Below are 25745 nucleotides of genomic sequence, written 5' to 3'. Positions count from 1 at the left end.
CATTTTGGTATTGATAAGCATTGCCTGTTTTAGGTCTTCACATATAGTGCTTGCTTTCACAAAAAAGAGCCTCAGGCAGACCATATAGACTTTTCATTTATTGACCTCAAAATCTCACAGTTGCGGACAGTAACAGTTTGATGACCAAAAAGGCTTGAACGATTCCCGCTTGTGGGTCAGACATCAACATGAAGAAGAACACTTTTGGTTTTTCGTTTTCGTCGCCGTCCCCTTTTAGTTAGTGGTCCAGGATACGCAAGTTTCCTGATACGATCTTGTTCTCCAGCATGGCTCCGGCGGGGATGTCGATACGGTCGCCGTGGTTGGCGATGATGATCACCGTTCCCTGCCCGCACAAATTCATACTTGCTCTTAATTAAGTTTGTATGTGGTGCTGCTTCCCAAGTGTTAATATTTATTTATTTATTTACAATTACCGTATCATCTCTTCTCATTTCAATTGGCTCAACTATGGTGTTTTGCATGATATGTTAGCATTAAGCTCCAGACTGATTTGGTTGGTACGAAAGGCATCACGAGAGTTCCCACCTTAAGCGAGACGTTTTTCCCGAAGGTGACGTCTCCTGACACCGTAAGGTGGTCCAACTCCAGCATGTCCGGGATGCTGTCGAATCGGGACAGGAACTCTTGGACCTGACGGAGCAAATGAGCGCTGAAGCTACGTGTTGCTAACACAAATGTAAGCCAACGCTAATGTCACAGCCCGCAACAGCCACTGACCTTGGAGAAGCAGCCGCCCAGCTTGACGTGCGGCGTGGTGGGAAACTCCCTCTTTTGGCTCATGGTGAGCGAACCCGCGTCCAGGCTGTAGAGGTTGGACATGACCAGCAGGAGGTCAGAGGACGTCTTGACGGGCAGGAAGCGTGAACGCGGCACGTTGATGCCCATGGCGTTGCGGAAACTCTTGATGGCCGCGCCCACCGCCGTCTCCAGCTGGATCACGTTCAGACCGCCTTCCAGGGTCTACGCGGACACATCGCACGAGACGGTGAGGTGACATCACATCCTAGACCAGGACGAGATCTGACGGCGTGTTGTGCGCATGACCTTGGGGTTGACGATGACCTCCATGTCCAAGGCGTTGTTTTGGAGTAACCTCTTGATGGCGCTCAGTGAGATCCACAAGTTGTTGGTGTTGAAGATCTTGAACTTGGTGACCGACTTGAACTCATCCACGTGAGCTTTGGGAACCTGAGCGATCTCCAGAAGCCTCAGGTGGTCCTCGTATTGGATCAGTGTGCCGCCCTGAAAGTCACAATCGCAGGAAGTGAGCGTCACTTTTAGAGTGGCTGCGCCGGGAGGTGCCCTCGGGTCGCACCTTGACGTCGGCGCGGGTCTTGTCGGTGAGCTCCATGACGAACTCGCAGCGCCTGTCGGCCGGTTGGTCGATGAGGCGTCGGAGGATGTGCAGGTCGACGGTGGCGCCCAGGTTGTCGATGTTGGACACGAAAATGTACTCCTTGCCGTCATCCAGCAGTCGCTGGAGAAGGCCCGAGTTGGCCAAGCTGGCGTAGATGTCGCCGTGACCCGGCGGGTACCACGCCTCGGCGCTGTCCAAACCTTTGGCGATGGGCAGCAGCGACTCCTTGTTGATGCGTGGGTACCTAAGCACCACACATTTGGTGTGTGTGTGTGTCCACCTGCCCATTTTTGTCATTTTTGTACCTGCTCTGGTTGAAGGTGTGTATCTTGAGTCGGTGATGTTTGTACTTCTGAAGAATCTTCTTGGTTTCTTGGTCCGTGTTGAAGGAGTTCATCAACACCAGAGGGACGTCGGCATCGTACGTCTTGTTCAAGTGCTGCAAAAAGGGAGGATGAGAAGCAGAAGCAAGACAAGAGGAAGGAAGGAGAAGGCTCGACGGCTTGCTGACCTCGATCTGCTTGACGGTGAGGTCGAGGAAGGTGTTTTCGTTGCGGACGCTGATGAGACTTTTGGCGCCTTTGCAGCCCATGCTGGTGCCCAGGCCTCCGTTGAGCTTGACCACCGCCAGCTTGTTGAGGCACGCCGCCACGTCGGCCGGCACGTCGGCCGCCACCATCTCCTCGTACGCCACCACCTCGACGACGCAACGGCTTATGTCACACGCGTCGCTGACCGGCGGTGCGTTCAGTGACCACTCTCAAAGTAGGACATCTCAAAATTACATACAAGTAACTTATTCATTGTCCCTCACAGAGGAGAGGATTTATTTTTATTGAATCATTTCTTAATCAATTTATTTATTTTTACATTTAGTCCAATTAGGAAAATCAAAATCACATGACAAACCCGATCTGAAGTCAAGGTCAGCCGTGAAGCGTCAACACGGGCGGTGACGCAACGCGAGCGGCCGCTAGGTTGCGGCCTGACCCCGAGGCGCGTTTCAACATGGCCAGCAGGTGTCCAAAGGTCTGGCGCTCATCGCCCGAACACAACAACTATTCCTGGCGCTGACCTTCAGTGGCGCCGCCGCTATTCCAGGCGTGTGCATGCACGGCGTGCTCATTTCAAGAACCGGCACTCAACCGGGTTACTCACGGCTTCCTTGGGCAGGCGTTTGATTTTGGCCCAGTCCACGGAAGGTCCTTTGACTTGTAGGAACCTGTGGAAGAGCCTCTTGAAGCCCTCAAAGTCTTTCTTGCAACTCTGAAAAAAACACAACAAAGACACAGCGGCTCCTTCAACAGGATGACGACGAGCCGCCGCCGCCGCTCACAAGCTCACGTCGAGGAAAAACACACGGCAAGCCAGCAAGCGAGTCCGACGTTTGGGGCGATTTGTCCAATCCCAGCGCTCCTTACAAAAAGAACTTTAAGCAGTTGCTACTGCTTGAACGACTGCAAATAGGGATTTTTTTTTTTTTTTGTCGGAAAAGCAACCAAAAAAAAAAGCTCGTGTTGAGTAGGACTTCCGGTTGGTGCTTTTGCCATGACCTTTAAACTCCTTTCATCTGACCTGCGCGTCGGCATCGCCGACGGTGGCGACGAGCTCGTCCAGCTCGCGGCACATGGACTCCTCGTGCTGCTGCCGAAGCTTCTCCTGGAACTCCGTCATGGCTGCTGCAGTGAGATCTGCGCACAGGAAGTAGACCAGTTTCTTTTGGTAGTCAAGTCGTCTGCACTGAGGGGAATTGATATTTACGGAAAATATGTGCGCCTATCGTTTTGCTTCAATGTGTTGTTGTTCCAAGTCAGGTCTTTTTTTTTTTTTTGGTGAAAGTGATTGGAGGGGGAAAAAAAGGATTAAAAATCAAAACTCACCCGCCATCATCAAGGCAGACACGGCGTCACACGGTGGTTTTAAAGCTCATGCACGCAGAAGCGACCCAGTGAGTGCGTCCCTCACAAGTGGCAAAGTCTTCATCCCCCTCATCCTCAGAACGCTGACTGACAGCCCCGCCCACAAGCGCGCCAGCCAATTACACGTAGCGAGATAAAGGCTTCGTTCTTTGTATGTAAAGGGTTGCCGATGAGGCCGGCAAATGTCATTTTACGGCAAATTGCCTGTAGATGAGAATGCGAGTGCGGATGGTCGTTCATCTCTGTGTGCCCTGTGATTGGCTGGCAACCGGTTCAGGGTGTCCCCCGCCTACTGACAGCTGGCTCCAGTGTGGGGGACGAGTGGTACGGATAATGGATGGATGGAAGTTTACTTTGAGATTCTTTCCAATCATAAAATACTGAAAATGTATTTTTATGGTTAAAAAGATATCGTTGGGCACAGACACAAACAATAATAATAATGCTTGATGTACCGTTTTTCTTGTAAAAAAAAGAAAATTATTTTTTTTTATTCTTTTTATTCTATTTATTTTTTATTTTATGCACTGATCGGTTGGCACTTTTTAAATTTCGTTGTACATGTGTGACAATGACAATAAAGATCTATTCTATTCTAAAAAGAAAGAAAACTAAATCTCTATTTATTTTGATTCCTTCATTCACACTACTCCGCTTTGGTTTTGTACTTTTTTTTGTCTTTTTTTTTTCCTCTGGGTGTTTTTTCCCCCCTCCTGATGGAACAGAAGTGTACGCTATTTGTTTTGATGTTGAAAAAAACAAAAACGTGTTGTAACGTGAGCTTGAAGTTGACATTTCGACTGGGTTAGCGTTGTAGTTCAAACATAGAACTAAACTATTATCCGTTTCTACATCGATAATCATTTCAAACACCAATTGATCAAATACTCTTAACAATCAAATGTCCACAGTTTATCTGTTTCGGACAATTTTGTGCAACAAGTTTGAACCGTTTACATAATAGTTATTATTAATGATAAGATTCTTAATCATTATTCATCTAAAACGTGCACGTTTGCTTTTGGATGGAATTGAAATGCATTTGCGCTTCTATGAATGCAACAAGACACGCACGAGTTCGCACGCGCATTCAACGCTTGACAGACGACGTGCTCACCTCAAGACTAGAAGAAGCGAGTCAGGTTCAGAAAAGCCAACACGTCAACTCTGTCGCCTTCCAAAACTAACTCAGTCCAGCGCCACACAAAAGTTGGCTTTTATGGGCCAAATTTGGCTCAGCGAGCATTTTCCTGGGAGCTAGCCCAAATAGCCGCCTAGCTTAGCCTTCAGGCGACCACGCCCCTTCCAATTTCTAACGTCACGGAAGTTTACAGTCTGGCCAGACTTGTTTGGTCAGATTTTCCTGTCAATCACGGGTGCCGGATGTTTGCCTATTCAATTATAAAACAAATTAGAATTTGACAATTACAATTCCAACAAAGTTTATGAGTACCATTAGTTTATATTCGGCTTTAACAAATTAACCTTAAGCAGGCGTTAGTGCTGATTGGGTCAACTTTGCTGTCAACCTCTTGACGTACGTTTCTATAAATGAAGGTCGTTTGTAGAGTTTTGCAGTCTGATTTATTGAGTGTTTTGGAGTCTTTAATGTCAGAGCCGATTGTTTACGCTTGCCTGGTTGTCAAATCCCGAGTAATCTCAATCGCAAGCGTTGAGACAAAACCCAACCGTCAAGAACTTTTTAGAAATGTTCTGTCTCACTTTGAATACATCACAACGATTAAAAGTGTTTTGTCGTTCAGCCTGATGGGTTTATTATTCTTTTGTTGCTTATGAGTGCTTTGGCCAACGCCAGGTTGTGATGATTGACAGCTTTGAAATGCCTGAGGACAACAAAAACAAACACACACACACACACTGGGACAGTGCGGGTGATGGCGGGACACGCGGGTTTGTCGGTCTTCACAGCCGAGAGCAAAGGTGGCAAGCGGGGTCGACTGGTCTCAGTCACTGAGACAGAAAGTCCAGGGCGGTGTCGCGCTCCTCCACCAGCTCGCCGGCTGTGGCATCCATCTTGGCCCGGGAGAAGTCGTTGACGCTGAGGCCGTCCACCATCTTCCAGCTCCGGTTCTGCAAAACATGTCACAAGTATACGAAATTGACTCACTTTATAGAATTAACATACATGTGCACTCAACTTAGAATAAAACAGTGGTACGATTAAAAAAAAAAAGAAATTATCCACATAGAGTGAATATTACCCATATTCACAGTTTTACAATTTTTGGGAGCGCAACAATAAATGTATAGCTTTGGCGCCATCTTGTGGCAACCTGGTGCCACAGGATTATGTTGAGAGTTGAGCCTCTTCATTTGGACAAAAGTTGTGCTTTACTATCGGCTTGTGACAGCTTGGCGTCAACAAACTAAGTTAATGTGAGGCTCTAAGCAATGAAGTGTGTTACACCACATTTAAGTTTGTTATATCACGGATGTGGCTCAAATGTATTTCCCGCTTTGAAGAGCGATCTACAGCAGTTGAATAACTTGCGTACTGACTTTGATCTGGACGGGGAAGGAGTAGATGAGGTCTTCCGGGATGCCGTAAGAGTTCCCGCCGGCGTACACGCCCATGGACACAAACTCACCCTGAACACCCAAAAAGGAAACGTCAACAAAATGGAGAAGAAGAAAAGTCACACGGTTGGTTAGCGTTAGCCCGGCATGATCCAACCTCCTTGGTGCCGAACCAGAGGTCCCTCATGTGGTCGCAGATGGCCTTGGCGGCCGACATGGCGCTGGACAGCTTTCTGGCCTTGAGGACGGCGGCGCCGCGCTGCTGCACCGTCTGCGCTGACACAAAAACGACGACAAGGTGAGAAAACGTCCTGTTTCGTTCCCGGCGTCTGTGACGTCGTGGTATATTTGATGATGAGACATTTGACATGACAATTCCTTTTTTTTTTTTTTCGCTCACCGAGATGAAGGCTCCCCTGAGCCAGGCGTCGTCCTTGACGCAGTCGTACGCGGACGCCTCGGCGCCGCGCACGTTGACCTTGGCATGGTGAACGTCTGGGTATTGCGTGGAGGAGTGGTTCCCCCAGATGATGACGTTCTTGACCTTGTCGGAGGACACGCCGCAGCGCAGCGCCACCTGCGGGCAGAGGACAAGCCGCGTCAGCGCGCTTCGCTTCACACGGTATGGCGGTTAGCGTTAGCACACCTGCGAGGAGGCGCGGTTGTGGTCCAGCCGGGTCAGGCAGGAGAAGTTCTCCTTGGGGATGGACGGAGCCGACTTGGAGGCGATCAGGCAGTTGGTGTTGGCCGGGTTGCCCACCACCAGAACCTCCACACAGAAGCGAGACAATGAGGGTCGGAGAAGCGCTAACTTTGCAACTTTTTTGATTTTGTGAGCAAAATGTCTGCGCTCACCTTGACCGTCTTCTTGGCAAACTTGTCCAGGGCGGTGCCCTGCGTCTTAAAGATGGCCACGTTGGCCTTGAGCAGGTCTTTCCTCTCCATGCCCTCCTTTCTGGGCATGGAGCCCACCAGGATGGCGGCGTCAATGTCCTTGAAGCCCACCTCCACCTTGTCGGTGGGGATCACCTCTGGGAGGACGAGGAGATATCGCCCATGAGCTTGATTAGCATCGTTAGCACGCGAGGGGGACAACACTCAAAATCTCGTAGTTGTCATTTTTCCCTGTTCTAAATGATGTTTTATTTATTTATATATATACTTTCTTAGGTGTTGTCTTCGTTCAAACTATTTTCCTTGAACTGCAGTGATTCTTAAATGGAAGAATGTCGTCACTCCCCGATTGGAGGACAAACAACCTTTGAGAAGCTTCCAGAAGATTGGCACGAAATGATAACAAGCGTGCTGTTGTCATTATCAAAGCGGACTTCAGTCGCCGTTCACCGCCCCCTCCGATCCCCGTTCCGATTGGCTGCCTTGTGAAGGCCCCTCCACCCCTCCCTCCCTCCCTCCTCACCTGGTCAACGCACTCAAAGCGGCGACTGTGATCTTTGCGCCCGTTTCCTAAGCGCCGTTACTCAAGCTGAGCCGGGATGAGGTGACAAGATGGCGGCTCACCCCTCAACAGCGGGAGGGCGCAGTCCTGAAGCTCCATCACCACGCCGTCCAGCACCGGCAGCATTGGCGGGATGTCCAGGAGCACCAGGACGATGGGCTGACACACACAAGACAACATCATGTGGCATTAACAGCAAAGATTTGTATTTTTGTCTTGGAAACAATTCTTAATACAGGCGTGTTGACATCGTATCAATCCATGCATCAGCTCAGCATCCCGTTACCATGGCAACCTCACCTGCTCCTTCCCAAAGACGTCGCCCTTAGCGATGCTGTAGAGCAGCGAGTAGGCGATCTGTCCGGCCGCGCCGGTTACCACAACTCGGATTGGTTCAGCCTGCGGACAAGCAAACACTCTTTATTCCTCGCCTCAACCCGACAAATTCAAAAAAGAAAACACCCGGGAGACGAGGGAGGGTGGACATCTATCTTTGTCTAACGGATTGTGTCAGCTCGTGTAACTTTATACGCAAATGACTTGGGCTAAATTTAGAGATGACATGCCATGTCTGCTGCCATGTCTGTTCACTGAAGCGGAGTTGGAGATGCTTGAGGTAAGATGGCTTTGCACAATTGCGCGATGAGTCACATGTCTGTCTCATAAAAGCTCGACTGGAAACAAACTTCCATTTAGTCTCCATCGTGTTAGATGTTGCATCGATGTCCATTAACAAGCACTCTCACGGCACTGAATCGAACGCAATGTGACCGCTGTGGTCTTCAAAGATGTTGGCGTCCTTCCTCACAGTCCAACCCTAATCAAGACTTGCTGAGTGAAACCTGCAATTGCAATCCATTCCAGGCCCTCAATATGAAATGACCAAAACGAATGAGAAATATTCTGAGGCCATAAGAACCACAGGAACTAAGACAATGTTGCAACACTCATTGAAAAGTTCTACTCATGTTACATTTCTTTTGGCTTTGCGCTAACTTGATGTGGAAATGACAAAAACTATAAGTAGAAGTTGAGATGCCCAGTCTCCTCCCCGTGCAGTGTACACTGAAATCCATTCGGATCCACGCGAAGCAAGATGACTTTGCACGTTTGCACGACGAAGCACACGTCCCTGATTCAAATTGAGCACAAAATAATCATTAATGGTTCTCATTTTCTGTCCAGTTAACAGTTGCACAATTGCATTTTGGACTCAAGACTGCCACGTCCAGTGTTCACTTGTGTATCATGATTTGTTCGGCTGTTTTTCTCCAGTCGTCCTATTTGAAACTGAGCTGGCTTTTTTTTTTTCTTGCACGGTCGCGTGACACAAGTCTGATGACGTCACCGCAATCCAAACAAATACATTCAAGTTTCATCAAACATCATGTTTTGCCGTGCAGTATTTGAGCGCATTTTCCCATCACGTGATTCCGTCAACAAAATGGGTCACGATGGACGATCGAAGAATGGAAGAAATGTCATTCAATCACATTCACGGAGGCGGCCATTGTTTGGCGCATATTAAAGCTCACAGGGGAAAATGGCGAAAAGGGACATAGGTCGTCAAATTTTGGTGTATTGGAAGAACATTGAAATGTTGTTCTTACCATCTTGGACGAGGAGACGAGCGAGGACGAGCGAGCAAGAGGAGCGAGGAGAGGATGGAGGAAGACTCAGCCGCTTGTGCTTGGAGGCTTGGGGGTCACCTCTGGCGAGGCCACCTCCTTCCTCACGCGTGACGTGTGGGACTTGTAGTCCTTCAACGGAGTCAACGCCTGCCAGCCTCCGCAAAAGCGACTCAAAGTCCCATGAGGCATCGCGCCACCCTTCCCGCGCTCACTGCTCCGAACAAGGCTCGTGACCAGGAAATGTAACTAGACATGCAAATTCAGTCATAATAATAATATAATAATAATAATAATAATAATAATAATAATAATAATAATAATAATATTATTATTTTAATAATAGTATCTTTTTTATCTTTTTATTCTATTTATTCTATTTATTTATTTTTATTTCATGCACTGATCGGTTGGCACTTTTTAAATTTCGTTGTACATGTGTGACAATGACAATAAAGATCTATTCTTATTCTTCTTATTCTTCTTCTTAATAATAATAATAATAATAGTTTATACAACGTATGGTTTCATCGAAATGAAAAGCTTAGAATACGGTATACGTTGTTGTTTTTTACTCACTTATTACACTATTACTAGCATGATTGCATGCTAGGAAAATAATTCCATAGCTATAGTTCATTCATTTGCTATAATTTTTCTTTTTCTTTTAATCCATATTCCATTAGCGACATCCTGTGGCTATTATTAGGACTGCAGGACGGCTGGTCAAAGTACGGAGCCAAATTCACGCGTAGAAAATGATCAGAATTTATATGAAGTTTTCAAGTAAGTTCCAAGTGAAAGAAAATCGGAATAAATCATTTTGAAAATAATAAATAGTAATTGTGTTGTAAGAGAGTCATATGAATTGTAAGAGCGTGTCTGTGCTGAGCGGCTTTCATGTACTTAACATGATTTAAGAACCTTAAATAAATAATTTTTCAATTATCTTTAATTTTCCTCTTGAAAACGGGAAGTGGAGAATTGTTTGTAATGTGTCTTGCAATCTCGCATCAGATGGTTCAAATCCAAACCTAAAGAAACATAGTCCACTCCAGACACTTTACAAACTAGGATCAAAAGTTCAACGGGAATGTCTGCCAGATCGTTAAACAAGCACCGTCTGATCTGATCTTAATGCAAGCCCAGTTTTCCGAGAACAGATGCAACCATTTTCTATGTCATCCTTATATAGTTCCATTCAATTGAATCCAAATACAAACATTCTTTATCTTTTCGGAAACCAAGAGACGCAATACCAAGAAGTATTTTTTTGTGTGTCACACACACATTCACATGCGGGAATCGAACTCACGGTGTCGACACAAGACCACCAGGGAGTCTCGTTTGGGTAAGTTCACCTTGTGACGTCACGGGGAAAGCACCGGTGCATGTGCAAAAAAAAGAAAAAAAAGAAAAAATGATGCATTCATGGTCCGGCACCCTAATCTGTAAACGGCAGTAGCAACTTCGTGAACCGTGCCCGTGATTGCAGCACTGTCGGTGTATCGCGTTCACGGACCGTGGGACTCACCTGCGACGAAATGGCACGGGCCACCAGATACATGGAGGTCAGCAGCGTCAACATGGTTCTTCAGCGCAGACGACCACGACGATGATAAAGATGAAGGCCGCGTCCTCCTTCCCGCCACCAAGAATGACACCTTGACAGAAGGAGAAATAGAGAGCTGCGCATGCGCGAACGGATGACGAAAAGCGATGCTCCCCACACGCGCTCACACCCACCCACAGTCTAGTCTCCTAATGAGATTTAAAGAACAAAAATAGATGCTACTAAACCGTTTTCGTGTCAATCATTAACTGTGTATGTACTCCACAACATCATTATTCACAATCAGACACTTTTTCTATTGTGGGGCACAAAATGAAGAATTGTGCGTATGTGTGTTGTCCCCAAATGTCAATTTATGTTTATTCTTAATGGCCACAAATCAACTAAATAATCCAGAGGTATTAAATGTTTATTTGCTTTAAGACATTGCTTCATTTGTCAAATAAAAAGTGTTAGTGTTTTGAAAAAAAAAAGACCACATACGTTTTATTACAATCATGTTCATTTATTTCAATTTGTTTTTCTTACTTTTAATTCCAGAACATTTTTATCATCGTTTGAATTCTATGGGTCGTTTTTTTTCATTTGACTGTTAAATCGCATGTTTTCAATCTGTATTCTTCACATTTCTAGTTTTAATTTGAAAGTGGCTGTGACGTCATGCAAGAAACTGAGGGAAGGAACTGAAAAATAAATGAAATAAATAAATGAAAAGTAAAATAATACCCTTCATCCAGATTTCAACAACCAAGCAATAACCATTTTCAACAACATAACATTCATCTTAACTGGATGGCCTAATTCTTAAAATCATTTCAAGCTAAAGGAAAGACTTGTCACTATCATCAATATTTACAAAACTGAAAGGAAGTCTTATGAAAATAAAATCATCAAACATCAAGTTCTCAAACTAATTTATAAAAACAGAAACATTTATAATTTTTTATTTATTAGCTAATAACTCAAAATAGTTAGGGAACTGATTTGTACAACACAACAGTTACAGAACAGAACATTTAACATAACTTTTTCTTCTTTTTTTAATGTATTTTTTTATTAGCAACTTAATAACTAAAATCTCCTCCTTTCTCATTCTTTTTTCTCCCCACTCGACAACAAAATAGTTAGGGAACTAATTTGTACAACATAACAGTTACAGAGCAGAACATATAACACATAACTTTTTTTTAATGTATTTTTTTATTAGCAACTTAATAACTAAAATCTCCTCCTTTCTCACTATTTTTTCTCCCCACTCCACTCTACAACACCAGTCTCCTATTTCCTTGTGCAAAAACTCTCACAAATTCATCCATATCCAAGTTACTCGTTATGGACCTCTCATGGTCTATCTTTCGCTTCCCTCCACGTAGGGGTCCGGCAGACACCGCTCATTTGTCCTCAGTCTTAGATGCAGTGTACAGCGCTTGTGACTTGAGAAACACTCCCAGTGGGTAAAAAAACTATTTCCTCATTTGACTGCACAAATACTCACGTCTGGCAGCGGCTTGCCTCATTTGCATACTCACAGTGATTGGATGTTTACGGCGGCTGAGGGCGGGTCCGTGTTAACGTGATTTCGGCAGCGGATTTTTCCCTTCTAAAACTTTGATTCGAGAGGTCAGGAGGAGTCAGGACATCTGCTTGGGCGCTCCGATTTTGGATTGAGTGACAACGCTTGCGATGCCTGCCATTGTCGCGTTTACGACTGCCCTCCTGATGCTGTTGGAATGCGCGCTTGTCCAACAGCTTGCCGGTGAGTTGACTCCACATCTTATTTCTCTTTGAATTGTTTCTCAACATTTTATAATATCTTGTGCCGCACACTTTAAAATCGTTAATCACTGTTACCAAGTATTTTCATATACTTCAATGATAAATATCGACATGTAAACATGACAGATTTCATGATTAAAAAGATTTTTTTAATTCTGTTTTTTTCCCCAACCCCATCGCCCATGTTGGGTCGCATGTGTTCATTTGAAATGTAACATTTGGAATCTCGTTTGTCCAGTTTGCCCAACTCTATGGGATCACGAGCCAAAGTTTTTTTTGTACACATGATACACAATATTCATTTATAAATAGAGCTATGAGCATCAACGTGAATGTATATGTGAGTGAGTTGTGTGGATAAGGTAAAGTGTTTGGGTGACTCAGTGGCCCAACCTGATATATTGTATAGTCCAGGGGTCACCAAACGGGATACGGCCCACGGGACCGTTTAATCCGGCCCGCCAACCCTGAACAAATTGTATTATTAAACTTTTTTTTTGGTCATTTTCCCTGCAATGACTGCGTTTCCCCAGTAGATGGGGAAGCGCTCGCCTGCGCATTTACTACCGGAAGCCGTGTCAGAAAGCGCGGTGCACACTCACAAGTGCGTGTACGTACTCAGTAGTACGGACATGGTGCACTCGCGCTCTATTTGTATCAGTCCCGAATTTAGAGCGTGGGCTGTGACGACAGCATTTTTGTAATTCGCGCGCTGAGCTTTCAGATGCAGTTTTGCGCTAAAGCCACCCACAAACCTTCCCCTGGAATCCTTCCATTAAAATGAGTCGCCCAAGGAAGAGCAAGGTGGACACAGTGCCGAGCGTTTAAAAGAGAGTGGCCAATTTGGCTCGACGTACGCGACGTGACGTTCAGCCACATGAACGTCAACATCAACCCGTCACAGATCGAGGTAAACGGACCAACACTTCGGATCTCGCCTAAGAATTGCCACAACAAATTTTACTCCAGACTATGACGCACTAGCAAACTTTAACAAAAAAGACAGCGGTGTCTACAAGCCTACTGGAACCTACAAAATGATTATAAGGAAGGAACACAAGAACTCACCAGCTCAGTGGCCTAGTGGTAGAGTGTCCGCCCTGAGACTGGAAGGTTGTGGGTTCAAACCCCGGCCGGGTCATACCAAAGACTATAAAAATGGGACCCATTTCCTCCCTGCTTGGCACTCAGCATTAAGGGTTGGAGTTGGGGGGTTAAATCACCAACTGATTCCCGAGCGCGGCACCGCTGCTGCTCACTGCTCCCCTCTCCCCCAGGGGATGGATTAAAATCACACGGGGATGGGTTAAATGCAGAGGACAAATTTCACCGCACCCAGGTGTGTGTGTGACGATCATTGGGACTTTAATCTTTTTAATCTTTAACTTTAAGAGACTGCTCATATGTGTCAGAGAGATTCTGCTCTGACAACTGAGTTGAACTTTTATCTGTTAAGATTGTGCATGGCACAACAGAAAGTTAATGTTCCATGGCTTTTTTTTCTATGAGGAACCCAGGGAGAGTTATTTGGTTATTATTTATTTCCTGTTTTTTCTGTGAAGAACTCAGAGAGGGTTATTTAGTTATTATTTATTTCATTAATAGTGTTATTATTTGTTTCCTGACTTTTTTTCTGTAAAGAACCTGGAAAGGGTTATTAAATAACCGTTATTTGGTTGTGTGTGGCTTTCTGGAAAACAGTACATTTTTTAAGCTCCCCTACGATCGTCACACTTTTTCTGTTACAAACTGACACCGGCCCCCCATCAGAGAAGGGAAAAGTTATGTGGCCCTCACAGGAAAAAGTTTGTGGACCCCTGGTATAGTCCAACGTTCGTCTGCTAAAATGTCGAACACGCACACACCTTGTTTTGCCTGCAATAAACCATTCGGTACAATTGAACACAATAGAAGAATTGCTTCTCCGACTTTGCTCTCAAATGATCACACAGCCGACACAAGAAAATAATTTGCACCGCCATCCAGGGACTATGTTGACCTTGGACCTTGAAGAGTTGAAATCTGTCAAAGTAGTCATTAATGTTGAGGAGAGTTGAATTGTGTTAGTACAAAAGTAGTGCTTTGCCGCCATCTTGTTGCATCTTGCTGCAAGGAATGTCAAGGTGAATTGAGGAGCTTCACTTAGGCAAAAGTAGTGCTTTGACGGCATCTTTGTGTCAAGTAACTGTGTTGACCTGAACTGAGAACTTTTATGTCGATAAAAGAGCGAGTTGATAAGAAGTTGTTAAGAATTATATATACAAAACTAGGCAGGTGTAACTCACTTCTTTTTCCAGACGTGCCTTTAGCTCCGCCCACCAACGTGACGGTGAATTGCACGGACACTCAGGGTACCGTGCACTGGCAGTACGGCGAGGAAGCCCATGTCCGCTTTCTGGTCGATGTGGGCAACTCCAAGAGTAAGCCCGAACGAAATGCGGTGCAAGAGCACTTCTACAATTGTATAACCGCTCGGGTGTGGGAGTCGTTGGAGAGCGCCATGGATGTGCACTACGTCGGCGTGGCCGCCGTGGTACCCGACGGACGTTCGTCCCCCCAAATCTCCACCACCTTCACGTACAACAGCGTCAAGCTGGCCGAGGTCAAATGTGAGTAGCCTACCGTCGCTCATTTATCAAATGATTCGGTTTACCGATGAATCGACAGATTTTGCTTTGTTTTTTGCGGCTCAGGCAAGTTGGCCTTTCCTGACGTGGACGTGAAGGCGGACGACGGGAGCGTCATTGTCAGCTTCCGCAACCCGTTGCACCAGAACCCGCAACTGCGCCTTGCCACAAGGGGGGCCGCCACTTTCAGATTCAATGCTACGTATGACTCTGTAAGAACACAATTGGCAGATGCCCATTCTGATATTTGGCAAAAATACAATTCCGAGAACCAATGAATCGGCAAATTAGTCAAAAAACATATTGAAGGAAATATTTTTTTCACACCAACATTATCTGAAGTATTTGACTTTATGACTTTTTTTTTTCTTTTAGGGGGTTAGCGGTAATTGGATATTTTTGTTACTGGGGATTTTTAAATTATCTTGCTCCTATGTTTTAATGTTTAAACCGAAAAGAAACATTCTAGTTTTTTTTTTCACTGATTTTAAATTCATCAAATATTTCCGTCACACGTTATGACATCACACGTGATGACAACACACACGATGCCGCACGTTAACGGCGTTACCTTGGCTCCTTTTAGAGGGCGGTGGAGAATTCCTGCCACCCACATCAGAACGTGTGCCGGGCAAACGTGACCTTCCCGCCGGGTTCCGCCGAGTGCGTCACGCTGACGGGATGGGTGAGCGACTCGGGGGGAGGCCGGCTGGAGTTCGGACCGTCTGGCCGCGCTTGCGTAAAGCGCTCGTCGGGGCGCGTGCCGCTGCTCGTCGTGCTGACCAGAGTCCTGGTGGTGGCGGGGCTGCTCATCTGCGCGGTGGTGCTGGTGTGGAGGCGGCTGGCCAAGGCCCCCAAGGAACCTCTCTTTCCTCAAGTGTCTGCTTGTTGCCAAAATTGGATTAATTGGATTCAAAGTTGCTTCGCATGCTCAAGTGGGCTGCTGCAGGGCCAACGGTGGCACCGGCCACCACAGTTTGAGGGTCCAGCTCATCTCAGTGGAGGAGTCCAGTTTCTTGATTCTCCTCTGCCCCAGGAGGACGAAGTGCAGGAAGTGGAACAAGAAGAACTGAAGGTGGAGGAGGACGAGGAGGGGAAAGGGTGCTGGGGCTGAAATTACGACTGTGTCCATGAGAACATAGTGAACTTTAAGTTGGACATGGGCGATGGAGACAAGGCTGTGGGAGCCCGTAACACAGCATTACACAAAGACTGCTGGTGTCCTTCTATCGCTGCTCCACAGAAAGCACTTTAACGTACTGTATATGTGTTTGGTACTCCAGCTGCACTGCTGCTCAGAGGAAAAAGCTCCAATGGGTCATCAACACAGCACAGAAGATCATTGGCTGCCCTCTCACCACACTGGAAGACCTTCACAGAACCCGCTGTCTCAAAACAACACAGAACATTCTGAAGGACACTTCCCACCCTGGCCACTCCTTTTTCGAACTGTTGCCGTCAGGCAGAGGCGATTAATTAGGTCAAAGACTAGCAGATTCGCCAACAGTTTTTACCCTACAGCGTTAAGTTACATTGAATGCCGCTAAACGTAAATTATTATGTCTGTGTATGTTCTTCTGTGGGTTTTTAGCTTGGATTTTTTAAATATTTTATTCTATTTATCAGTTAGCACTTTTTAAATTGTGTTGTACATGTGTGACTGACAATAAAGATTGTACTGATCTCCCTGTGCGTTATGTACTTCGTGTACGTTGTCACAGTTCATCAGTCAGCCAAACTCATGTATAGAACACGTGAGCCAGGATTCTGAGCGTCTTGCTCCCTTTATTTCTGTTCGGTGTTAAACACAACGAGTGAAACTGCAAGTGAAACAACAAACAGTTTCTTCTATAAATATTCTTCTTATCTTATAAACAATAATAAAGTTATCCAATAAACAATGATAACTTACAGCCGTTGATTCCGTGAGGATGAGAGTAGAAAGATCCGTTTAGATGACACGAGTAATGCTAACGTCTCAACTCATCAGTTGTCAAGTCGCTTCAACAAAAACATGCGCAGCTTCCGGTGCATTTCAAAATAAATTTCCGCTTTGCTTCCGAACGACAAATAACCATTGTGTATGCTTCTTTACATAGAAAACATTTCTTACATCATGAAAACAATTCTGAGGGCAGAACAAAGATCGATCTATCAGGGGAACCCCTGTTTACTCACTCGTTGCTCTGCTTTCTTTTTCGTTTTTTCTCAATCACACACCAACATGTTTATGCGATTTACTCTGCTGCTCTGCGGAAGAGGAGCTGTAAAACGAGTAAGAATCTTATCTATCTAATCTATTCTCCCTGCTGCCCTCTGGGAAGAGGTTTCGCAGCATCCGCTGCAGGACCACCAGGTTCTGCGACAGCTTTTTCCCTGCTGTCGTCAGACTGTTGAACTCTAAACTGGACTCTGCATCACACATACACAGAACTGAACATTATGACACTACGAACCACTATCTTGCACTGCCAACTTTGCTGAAATTTCATAATCCATGTAAGTTTAAATGTACGCAACCTGGTTTAGCATTCCTCTGCACACTTTTTAAATACTGCTTTGTTTCCTTGCACTATTACATATTTATCACTGCTGCACTTTATACTTATTTTATTTTATATTTGTGTGAAGGCGATATGTGTGAAGGCGATATGTTATTCTACACCATTTACTTTATTATTGTGTGAAGGCAATGGCCTTCACACATATGTTATTCTACACCATTCACTTTATTTATTCAACCAAATTCTCCAAAATTCGTTTTTCTACTCTAATTCCTACATTTTTCAACCGATTCAAGCCATTCCAACTTTCAACTGTTCATCTTATGCCAACCTATTCCACAACTTCCCACTTACCAAAAATTCCAAATTTGAAATTCAACCAAATTCTCCAAAATGTCGTTTTTCTACTCTAATTTCTACATTTTTCGACCGATTCAACCCATTCCAACTTTATTCACTTTGTTCACCTTATGCTTACCATATTCACCCTCATTCACCACCACTTCCACTATGTTTACACAATTCACCCCCTGACCCCCACTTCCGGTGAGGCGGCCATCTTGGATTGACCCTGAAGTGCACCCAATGAACCCAGAATGAACCGGAAGTGCACCAAATCAAACCGGAAGGCACCCTGTGCAGACAAAATGACAATAAAGTTTGTCTATGTCTAAGTCTATTCTTGTCAATTGTGTGGCATATGTGTGTATGATATATAGTTTATATAGAGTTATATGGGCCTGTGGAATAATTTGAACTGCAGCTGACGAGTGTGTATACATGCAAATTAATTAATAAAATAATCATAATAGTTTACACAACGTTTGGTTTCATCAAAATGAAAAGCTTTGAATACGGTATAAGTGTTTTTTTACTCACATATTGATACTTTATTACTAGCACGATTGCATACTAGGAAAATAATTCCAATTGCCGTAGCTCTTTCATTTGCAATTACTTCTCTTTTTCCTTTTAATCCATATTCCGTTAGCGACATCATGTGGCTAATATTAGGATTGCAGGACGGCTGGTCCAAGTACGTACCCAAATTTACGCGTAGAAAATGATCAAAATGTATATGAAGTTTTCGAGTAAGTTTCAGGTGAAAGAAAATCTGAACAAAACATTTTGAAAATAATAAATAGTAATTGTGTTGTAAGAGAGTCATATGAATTGAAAGAGCATGATATTTCTGAGTTGTGTGGATGTCTGTGCTAAGCGGCATTAATGTACTTAACGTGATTTAAGAACCTTACACGCGCATTTGTTTTGACTGTTAAATGGCATGTTTTCAATCCGTATTCTTCACATTTTATAGTTTTAATTTGAAAGTGGCTGTGACGTCATGCAGGTAACTTCCGACCGAAAGGTAAAACCTGATTGAGTCCTGAGAAAAAATTAAAGTAAGGAAGCGAGTGTGCGCGGTCGCCTTAACGTTCGAACTGGGCGCAAAAGACGAGCTCAAGTGTTGCCACTTCATCGTTTGACGTCCATTTGGGTTGTCAAATCGGGTTTGTCTTGTGATAAGGACCCGCGTGGGCGCTCCGATTTTGGATTGAGGGACCACGCTTGCGATGCCTGCGATTGTCGCGTTTACGACTGCCCTCCTGATGTTGTTGGAATGCGCGCTGTCCCAACAGCTGGCCGGTGAGTTGACTCCACATCTTATTTCTCTTTGAATTGTTTCTCAACATTTTTTTTATCTTGTGCCGCACACTTTAAAATCGTTAAGCACAGTTTCCAAGTATTTTCATATACTTCAATTATAAATATCGACATGACAGACAAGTATTTTCATATACTTCAATTATAAATATCGACATGTAAACATGACAGATTTCATGATTACAAAAAGATTTGACTTTTTTAATTCTGTTTTTTTCCCCAACCCCATCGCCCATGTTGTATCGCATGTGTTTATTTGAAATGTAACATTTGGAATCTCGTTTGTCCAGTTTGCCCAAGTTTACGGGATCACTAGCAAAAGTTGTGATAAGTCAAAATGTGTTAATTACCCTTGTAAGCCATAGATCGAAAAACCAAATAATAATTATGACAATATAGATCCTATTAATATTACTTTTACAAAGGAGATAAAAATCCAAATTTTTACACTGGTGTTTGTAATTAATTGGCTAAAAAAGATGAGTTGAGCTGCTCTGGGCTCAAAATTTCTACATTTGTTTTAGCAAACAAGCAACATGTCACAGACTGACATGGAATTCTATTTTTATTGGGCTCAACGTGCAAAGATAAGATAAGAACATAAGGTAAAGTGTTTGGGTGACTCAGTGGCCCATCCCGATATATTGTATAGTCCAACGTTTGTCGGGATTAATGACCTGCTAAAATGTCGAACATGCACACACCTTGTTTTGCCTGCAAAAAACCATTCGGTACAATTGAACACAATAGAAGAATTGCTTCTCCGACTTTGCTCTCAAATGATCACACAGCCGACACAAGAAAATAATTTGCACCGCCATCCAGGGACTATGTTGACCTTGGACCTTGAAGAGTTGAAATCTGTCAAAGTAGTCATTAATGTTGAGGAGAGTTGAATTGTGTTAGTACAAAAGTAGTGCTTTGCCGCCATCTTGTTGCATCTTACTGCAAGGAATGTCAAGGTGAATTGAGGAGTTTCACTTTTTTATGTCGCTAAAAGAGCGAGGCGAGTATTATATAAACAAAAGTAGGCAGGTGTAACCTCTGAGGATCGCTCATGCCTGGCTTCTTTTTCAGTCGTGCCTCTAGCGGCGCCCACCAACGTGACAGTGAATTGCACGGACAGCCGGGCTAGCGTGCACTGGCAGTACGCCGAGGACGCCAATGTCAGCTTCCGGGTCTATGTGGGCGACTCCGAGCAGCACGAGCAGCACGAGACGACGCATCACAGCTACGAAAATCTAAGCGCTTGGGTGTGGAAGTCGTCGGAGAGCGCCATGGACGTGCACTACGTCAGCGTGGCCGCCGTGGCGCACGGCAGTCCCTCGGACAATAAATCCGCCACCTTCACGTACAACAGCTTCAGGCTGGCCGAGGTTGAATGTGAGTAGCCCTGCCGTCGCTCATTTATCAAATGATTCGGTTTACCGATGAACCGACAGATTTTGTTTTGTTTTTTTGCGGCTCAGGCAAGTTGGCCTTTCCTGACGTGGACGTGAAGGCGGACGACAGGAGCGTCATTGTCAGCTTCCGCAACCCGCTGCGCCACGACCCGCAACTGCGCCACGTCACAAGGGGGGCCACTTTGAGATTCAATGCTACGTATGACTCTGTAAGAACACAATTGGCAGATGCCCATTCTTATATTTGGCAAAAATACAATTCCGGGAACCAATGAATCAGCAAAATAGTTCAAAAATATTTTTTTTTAGCTGAAGTATCTGACTTTGACATTTTTTTTTTTTTTTAGTGGTTAGCGGTAATTGGATATTTTTTGTTCATTTAAATGATCTTGCCCTTATGTTTTAATATTTAAACGGAAAAGAAACAATCTAGTTTTTTTTTTCAGATTTTAAAATAGCTTTTATCTGCTGATTTCTTAAATATTTTTCCATCACACGTAATGATGACATCATACGTGATGATGACATCACACACTATGCCACCCGTTGACGGCGTTACCTTGGCTCCTTTTAGGGGGAGGTGGAGGCTGTCTGCGAACCATACCAGAACGTTTGCCGGACAGACGTGACCTTCCCGCCGGGTTCCGCCGAGTGCGTCACATTGAAGGGATGGGTGAGCGACCCGGTGGCCGGCCGGCTGTACTTCGGGCAGTCTCGTCGCACTTGCGTGAAGCGCTCGTCGGGGCGTGCGACGCTGCTCATCGTGCTGACCAGCGTCCTGGTGGTGGCGACGCTGATCATCTGCGTGGTGGCGGTGGTGGTGTGGAGCCCGCTGGCCAGGGCCCCCAAGGAACCTCTCCCCAAGTGTCTGGAAGTTGCCAAGCTCACTCTGCACGCTCGGGTGGGCTGCTGCGAGGCCGACGGCTGCGCCGGCCACCACAGGCTCATCTCGGTGGGCGACTCCTCTTTAAGCGTTTCCACAGAGATGGAAAGTCTTCCTCTGCACCTGGAGGAGGAAGTGCAGGAAGAGGAAGAAGAAGAACAGAAGGTGGAGGATGACTATGAGGAGGGGTGCTGGGGCTCGAATTACGACTGTTCCCACGGGAACATGGTGAACTTGGACATGGGCGATGGGGACCAGGCTGTGGGTTACATGGAAAGGTGACAAAAGGAGGAGCCAGAGAACACTTTGAAAAATGACTCAGGGACCTGCAAAGAGCGAAGAAAAAAACACAAGGTGGATTTGAAAGCATTCCTCTGCTTTTCTTATCTGCTTTGCTTCCTTTTGCTATTCTATGTTTCTATTTTATATCCCCTCCATTTTTTTCTATCACAACCTTTGAGCAGGTCAATACTTGGTGGAAGAACACTGAAGAGGCCAACCACTTGGATGGTGACAATTCTGAGGCCTTTTGACAACTGGTTGGATCCCATTCCTGTGGCCAACATGGCAGCTGTCCAGCTTGCTGTCACGCCGTGAAATACAAACACTCCCACTCGTGGAAAATTCCCAAAATCGCGTATGTGCGTCACGATCCCGTCGGTGCGTTTGATTTCTGAATCACGGCCGCCTCACCCATTGTGGAATGCACACTGGCACCGACTCGGCAGCATCACGCTGCGTTGCCGTGGCGACAGTCAAACGGGTGGAACCGGTCGCGCCGTGGACTAAGCTTCTCGTGGATGGAAAGCTACTATCGTGGATATTCCTTTTGTGCTTGTTTAATTGACATGGGTTTGAACAATAAAGAGGCAAGCGAGCGGTCAACTGACCTCCTGTATTTGGCCAAGAGTCTTAAAAAAAGCAAACCAGGCAGAAAGAAGTCCCGTGTGCGCCATTTGTCCCGCGTCTTCTACGAGAGTTTGAGGCCCTGAACATTGTTCCTGATGTTGAGCATCTGTTTCTCCTGGCGCACTTTCTCCTCCTTGAAAGCCATCTTGTTGGCCTTCTTCTCCACGCGCCTCTCCTGCAAACGCAAACAGAGATCAGACGCTGAATTTGGTCGTCATCTCACGGGAGCCGCTTTCAGCAAGAACTGAATCGGAATCAGCCAGGCGAGTGTTGACCTTGCGCTCCTCCTTGATGGCGTTCTTGCGGGCCTTCCTCTGGTCCTTGCTCTCATCTTTTTGTCGCGGAAGCGTGGCGGCGCGCGGCAGGTCGACGTCGTTGATCCTGCACATTCGCTCGACCTGCTTGCCGGTGGGACCTCTGGCGGGGAGGACGTCCAGAGGGATGCCCGACCTGGCGGACACGCGGATCGGCTTCACCTGGACGGCAAAACGACAGTCCAAAGTTTACGTCTTGCATCTTATTTTATTTGAGAACAAAAAGCAATATTGTTTTTTAGAGAAGAAGGGTGATGACGGTTGGTACCTTTGCAGGATCTGGGATGACTTTGGGTCTATTGTAGATGTTGGAGTAAGTACCTGCACGAAAACCTTTGGCTTAATTCCACATTCATTGCCAAAAAGGTCCTTGGCAGGCTGTCATGATCATGCCGCAGCAAAAGGAGGCGCTCGTTTGAAATGACATTTTGCCCACATTTGCATTCTATTAGTTCACCACTAGGTGGCAGTAAAATGTACACTATTCTTTTCATTTGTTCTTAAACATTAGGATGTGACCACTGTTAAACATAATTTAATAATACATATTTCTAAAAAACTAAAGTACACCATAGATGTGATGATTGTATTTTTTTTTTTAAATAAAATAAATGAATGCATTGCATGAATATATTTTTTTGCGTTGAGCGGCGCAATGTGGTACTCACTGATGATGCTCTCACAGTCCCACTTCTCCTCTGGAGCTTTGATGACCAAAGTTTCCATCTCCTCCTCCTCCTCATCTTCCTCCTCTTGTAGGACAAAAAGTTCTTTTGGGCCCAGGTCGTCAGGCCTCAGAGCCCTGAAGCGCAAATGACGTGGACATTTGATGACGATGAAGACGATGATGATGATAAGAACTCACTCTTTGGCTTTCTGGGCGAAGTAGTCCTTAATAACCTCCTCCAGACGAGCACTGTCGGGCGCAATGTAGCCTTCCAGCTCGGCGTTGTCCAGGGCGCCGATCTCGTCGTCGTCAAACTGCTCGTAAAACTAAAACGCACATTCCGCCGTCAGCGCAGACGCGTCCGTCGCTATTTAGCTTGTCAAAGTAGCGTGCGGACCTTCTCGAAGCGGTCGTCCAGCAGGGTGAGCTGTTCGTTCCTCCGCATCACCGACGACGTCATGGAGTAATCGGTGAAGCGAGTCCTGGTCTCCTCGTCTTCGAAGAGCAACTCCCGAGCGCCGCCCTCCTCGTCCGAGAAGGCGCCCCCGGAGCCAAAGCTGCCGTCCTCGTCATCGTCCGTGTCCTCCCACGAGTCGTCGTCGCCATCGTCGTCGCCTCTGTCAAACGAGATGTTTAGCAAGCCTGACTATAAAATGAAATCTCAAAAAAGAAAAGTGACAGAGTCTCCTGATTTGTGGCCCAGCGTCAGAGTTCGGATTCGACTATTTCCGAAAGATAAAGTGGCGGCGGTGAAGCCTCACCGGAGCTGGGCGCAGTTGGGAATGTTGGCCTTGGCAATGAAGTCGTCATCCAGCAGGTTGTCAGGGTCGTCGAAGTCAAAGTCCTCATCCAGAGCGGCCACGATGTCGGGGTCCATGTCCAGACGCGGACCTGAAACCGAGCGCATGGGTGACACCAAGTGAGTCAAACTCAGGAACAATTTACTTTTTGATTAATATGTTTTTTTTTCTGTACATCGTGTTGTTTGGAAGTGATCACTACTTAGCGTGAAGGATCATTTTAGTTCCTGTCAGCATCACGTGTTCCAGGGCTCACCTGAGATGGGCGCGGCTTTGTTGAGGAGGCCCACATCTTCCTCAAAGTCGGAGGCGAACACCGATGACGGCAGCTGGATGCTCACCACCTGCAAGACAACAAATAGTCACGTAACTTGAATTCTTTTTGACAGTAGATGAACTCACGGGTACCACCTGCTCCTTTTCGTCAGCATCATCGCCATCATCAGCGCGAACGTGAAAGCGGGGCGAGGGCTCAGCAGCCAACAGCTCAGTCTGTCCAGAAGATTCCTTCAGGTGTTGCAGGTAATTGTAGTCGTCATCAAAGAAGACGCCGAAATCTCTCTGCTCCGCCCGCCGCTTCTCCACGTCCGCCTGTCACAAGAAACAACACAGCCGCAAGAGTCTCACCGTCATTCACCATCCAGTCAAGTAAGTGGAACCTCCTCCCTTCATCATCATAATTGCGGATTCACTGTTTTGATGGTTGACTGGAAAGAAGAGCAAATGGCACCTTGGCGGCAGGCAGCAGGACATGCTGAGGCGCTTTCTCATCTGCCGCGAGGGGGTCCCTTTGGCTCCTATGCACCAGGTGGAAGGTCACCGCCTTCTTCTTCTCAATGAAGGACTTCTTCTTGCGGTGAGGCTGCCAGAAAACGATTGAGACTGTTTAGTAGAGATAGACAAAAACTTTTTTTCATGTTTCTCCAAATAAAGGCACTTCACGAGGCCTCATTATGAGTGGTGGATGTTTTTCTTATTGCAGATCTTAAACCATTTAATAATTATTGTTTCTGATATTTGGGGTTCTGTGCGTCACACATAGAAGTAGTCTAAGAAGGATTTAAAAAGAACTTAATTAGCAACAGCATGTTTACCTATGACCACCAATGTTAGCTTGTTAGCTGGCAAGCAAAGGCTCATCCAAAATGTGACAACTTACCATTTCTTTCTTATTGGTCTCGGGGTAGGCTTACGTAGAAATAGTCAAACCGGACGCTGCTGTCGTTTTGCTCCCTCAACTGTAATGTCATGGACAGTTTAACCTTTAAATGGTCAAAATTAGGCAAAGATGTTTGTAGATCACGTTGACTCTTAGCTCCGCCATTTTGTCACTGTCGTCAGCACTGGACGCAACCATTGCTCGTAGAAGGAAGGGGTCGTTTGTGAACTACTAAACTTCACGATAAACTCAATTAATGCCAAGGCTTTGCTTTTTTTCCTCTAACGATGCATTTGAAACAATAATTCGTGCTAAAAATTTGGAGGGACAAGTCGAATAATTCCCCTAAGTGCGCTCAAGTTGTTGATTTGTCTTTCTCCAGTGTCAAGATTGGTATGGCCTTATTTTTACTACTGTACGTACGGTATCTGTTCGTACCAAAACAAAACAGAATTTTGGTTTCGTTTTTTCACATTTTGGATCTGTCAAGACCGGAAGTTATTAATAATCAATTGAAACTCTTAAACTTGAAGAGGCGGAATA

At 45.5% G+C, this 25745-nt stretch overlaps 5 protein-coding genes and 1 long non-coding RNA gene across 13 annotated transcripts; 2 read left to right on the top strand and 4 right to left on the bottom strand.

The window, feature by feature from the left end:
- Positions 1-78: 78 nt before the first annotated feature.
- LOC119122959 (UTP--glucose-1-phosphate uridylyltransferase-like) lies at positions 79-4615 on the bottom strand. Of its 3 annotated transcripts, none has more exons than XM_037251693.1 (10): positions 4418-4615; positions 2957-3072; positions 2540-2647; positions 1893-2078; positions 1687-1820; positions 1340-1625; positions 1069-1266; positions 742-984; positions 550-654; positions 79-346 (listed from the first exon to the last, which is right to left on the bottom strand). In XM_037251693.1, the coding sequence occupies exons 2-10, from the start codon at positions 3053-3055 to the stop codon at positions 239-241; spliced, it is 1467 nt and encodes a 488-aa protein (XP_037107588.1). In that variant the 5' UTR covers positions 3056-3072; positions 4418-4615; the 3' UTR covers positions 79-238. The 3 variants fall into 3 exon arrangements, with proteins under 3 accessions (XP_037107588.1, XP_037107580.1, XP_037107597.1); XM_037251685.1 differs by lacking the exon at positions 4418-4615 and adding an exon at positions 3262-3404; XM_037251702.1 differs by lacking the exons at positions 79-346; positions 4418-4615 and adding exons at positions 362-415; positions 3262-3404 and having other exon boundaries at positions 517-654.
- A 430-nt stretch (positions 4616-5045) lies between these two features.
- LOC119122977 (malate dehydrogenase, cytoplasmic-like) lies at positions 5046-10525 on the bottom strand. Of its 2 annotated transcripts, none has more exons than XM_037251714.1 (9): positions 10457-10525; positions 7595-7693; positions 7357-7453; positions 6694-6869; positions 6485-6607; positions 6239-6415; positions 5996-6109; positions 5821-5910; positions 5046-5391 (listed from the first exon to the last, which is right to left on the bottom strand). In XM_037251714.1, exons 1-9 carry the CDS (start codon positions 10508-10510, stop codon positions 5269-5271), a joined length of 1053 nt encoding a protein of 350 aa, XP_037107609.1. In that variant the 5' UTR covers positions 10511-10525; the 3' UTR covers positions 5046-5268. The 2 variants fall into 2 exon arrangements, with proteins under 2 accessions (XP_037107609.1, XP_037107617.1); XM_037251722.1 differs by lacking the exon at positions 10457-10525 and adding an exon at positions 8905-9051.
- Positions 10526-12126: 1601 nt separating this feature from the next.
- Positions 12127-21952, top strand: LOC119122825 (interferon gamma receptor 1-like). 3 transcript variants are annotated; one of them, XR_005097963.1, is made up of 6 exons: positions 12127-12251; positions 14569-14880; positions 14965-15110; positions 15485-15910; positions 15959-16075; positions 21612-21952. XR_005097963.1 is itself a non-coding variant. In XM_037251432.1 (5 exons), exons 1-4 carry the CDS (start codon positions 12179-12181, stop codon positions 16010-16012), a joined length of 1059 nt encoding a protein of 352 aa, XP_037107327.1. In that variant the 5' UTR covers positions 12127-12178; the 3' UTR covers positions 16013-16039; positions 18089-18215. The 3 variants fall into 3 exon arrangements, 1 of the variants encoding a protein (XP_037107327.1); XR_005097960.1 differs by having other exon boundaries at positions 15485-16075; XM_037251432.1 differs by lacking the exon at positions 21612-21952 and adding an exon at positions 18089-18215 and having other exon boundaries at positions 15485-16039.
- Positions 17830-18037, bottom strand: LOC119122854. The gene is made up of 2 exons (XR_005097965.1): positions 17930-18037; positions 17830-17890 (listed from the first exon to the last, which is right to left on the bottom strand). It is a non-coding gene; the product is annotated as an uncharacterized LOC119122854 (long non-coding RNA).
- On the top strand, positions 18764-22238 carry LOC119122818 (interferon gamma receptor 1-like). 2 transcript variants are annotated; one of them, XM_037251418.1, is made up of 4 exons: positions 18764-19036; positions 20144-20450; positions 20537-20679; positions 21045-22238. In XM_037251418.1, the coding sequence occupies exons 1-4, from the start codon at positions 18977-18979 to the stop codon at positions 21633-21635; spliced, it is 1101 nt and encodes a 366-aa protein (XP_037107313.1). In that variant the 5' UTR covers positions 18764-18976; the 3' UTR covers positions 21636-22238. The 2 variants fall into 2 exon arrangements, with proteins under 2 accessions (XP_037107313.1, XP_037107303.1); XM_037251408.1 differs by having other exon boundaries at positions 18769-19049; positions 20145-20450.
- On the bottom strand, positions 22230-25371 carry ltv1 (LTV1 ribosome biogenesis factor). Of its 2 annotated transcripts, none has more exons than XM_037251388.1 (11): positions 25203-25371; positions 24774-24905; positions 24446-24634; positions 24300-24387; positions 24005-24134; positions 23641-23860; positions 23442-23569; positions 23245-23378; positions 22845-22897; positions 22538-22738; positions 22230-22437 (listed from the first exon to the last, which is right to left on the bottom strand). In XM_037251388.1, the coding sequence occupies exons 1-11, from the start codon at positions 25203-25205 to the stop codon at positions 22324-22326; spliced, it is 1392 nt and encodes a 463-aa protein (XP_037107283.1). In that variant the 5' UTR covers positions 25206-25371; the 3' UTR covers positions 22230-22323. The 2 variants fall into 2 exon arrangements, with proteins under 2 accessions (XP_037107283.1, XP_037107290.1); XM_037251395.1 differs by having other exon boundaries at positions 24455-24634.
- Positions 25372-25745: the final 374 nt, after the last annotated feature.

This window comes from Syngnathus acus, chromosome 1 (genome assembly GCF_901709675.1).
Source record: "Syngnathus acus chromosome 1, fSynAcu1.2, whole genome shotgun sequence".
Lineage (NCBI taxonomy): Eukaryota > Metazoa > Chordata > Actinopteri > Syngnathiformes > Syngnathidae > Syngnathus > Syngnathus acus.
This window is presented reverse-complemented; position numbering and strand designations above follow the sequence as displayed.

What these genes read in the sequence shown, in the direction of transcription:
- LOC119122959 (XM_037251685.1), bottom strand. An exon ending in TGGGCGGCTGCTTCTCCAAG is followed by an intron (nt 655 to 741) that starts GTCAGTGGCTGT and finishes TTGCTCCGTCAG; the next exon opens with GTCCAAGAGTTCCTGTCCCG. An exon ending in GGAAAAACGTCTCGCTTAAG is followed by an intron (nt 347 to 549) that starts GTGGGAACTCTC and finishes TTGTGCGGGCAG; the next exon opens with GGAACGGTGATCATCATCGC.
- LOC119122818 (XM_037251408.1), top strand. Translation starts at nt 18,977, where the DNA reads ATGCCTGCGATTGTCGCGTTTACGACTGCCCTCCTGATGTTGTTGGAA. An exon ending in GCTGTCCCAACAGCTGGCCG is followed by an intron (nt 19,050 to 20,144) that starts GTGAGTTGACTC and finishes CTTCTTTTTCAG; the next exon opens with TCGTGCCTCTAGCGGCGCCC. An exon ending in TCAATGCTACGTATGACTCT is followed by an intron (nt 20,680 to 21,044) that starts GTAAGAACACAA and finishes GGCTCCTTTTAG; the next exon opens with GGGGAGGTGGAGGCTGTCTG.
- ltv1 (XM_037251388.1), bottom strand. An exon ending in AAAAGGAGCAGGTGGTACCC is followed by an intron (nt 24,388 to 24,445) that starts GTGAGTTCATCT and finishes GTTGTCTTGCAG; the next exon opens with GTGGTGAGCATCCAGCTGCC. An exon ending in CCATCAAGGAGGAGCGCAAG is followed by an intron (nt 22,438 to 22,537) that starts GTCAACACTCGC and finishes TTGCGTTTGCAG; the next exon opens with GAGAGGCGCGTGGAGAAGAA.
- LOC119122977 (XM_037251714.1), bottom strand. Translation starts at nt 10,510, where the DNA reads ATGTTGACGCTGCTGACCTCCATGTATCTGGTGGCCCGTGCCATTTCG. An exon ending in ACAACCGCGCCTCCTCGCAG is followed by an intron (nt 6,416 to 6,484) that starts GTGTGCTAACGC and finishes CTCTGCCCGCAG; the next exon opens with GTGGCGCTGCGCTGCGGCGT. An exon ending in TCTGGTTCGGCACCAAGGAG is followed by an intron (nt 5,911 to 5,995) that starts GTTGGATCATGC and finishes TTGGGTGTTCAG; the next exon opens with GGTGAGTTTGTGTCCATGGG.
- LOC119122825 (XM_037251432.1), top strand. Translation starts at nt 12,179, where the DNA reads ATGCCTGCCATTGTCGCGTTTACGACTGCCCTCCTGATGCTGTTGGAA. An exon ending in GCTTGTCCAACAGCTTGCCG is followed by an intron (nt 12,252 to 14,568) that starts GTGAGTTGACTC and finishes TTCTTTTTCCAG; the next exon opens with ACGTGCCTTTAGCTCCGCCC. An exon ending in TCAATGCTACGTATGACTCT is followed by an intron (nt 15,111 to 15,484) that starts GTAAGAACACAA and finishes GGCTCCTTTTAG; the next exon opens with AGGGCGGTGGAGAATTCCTG.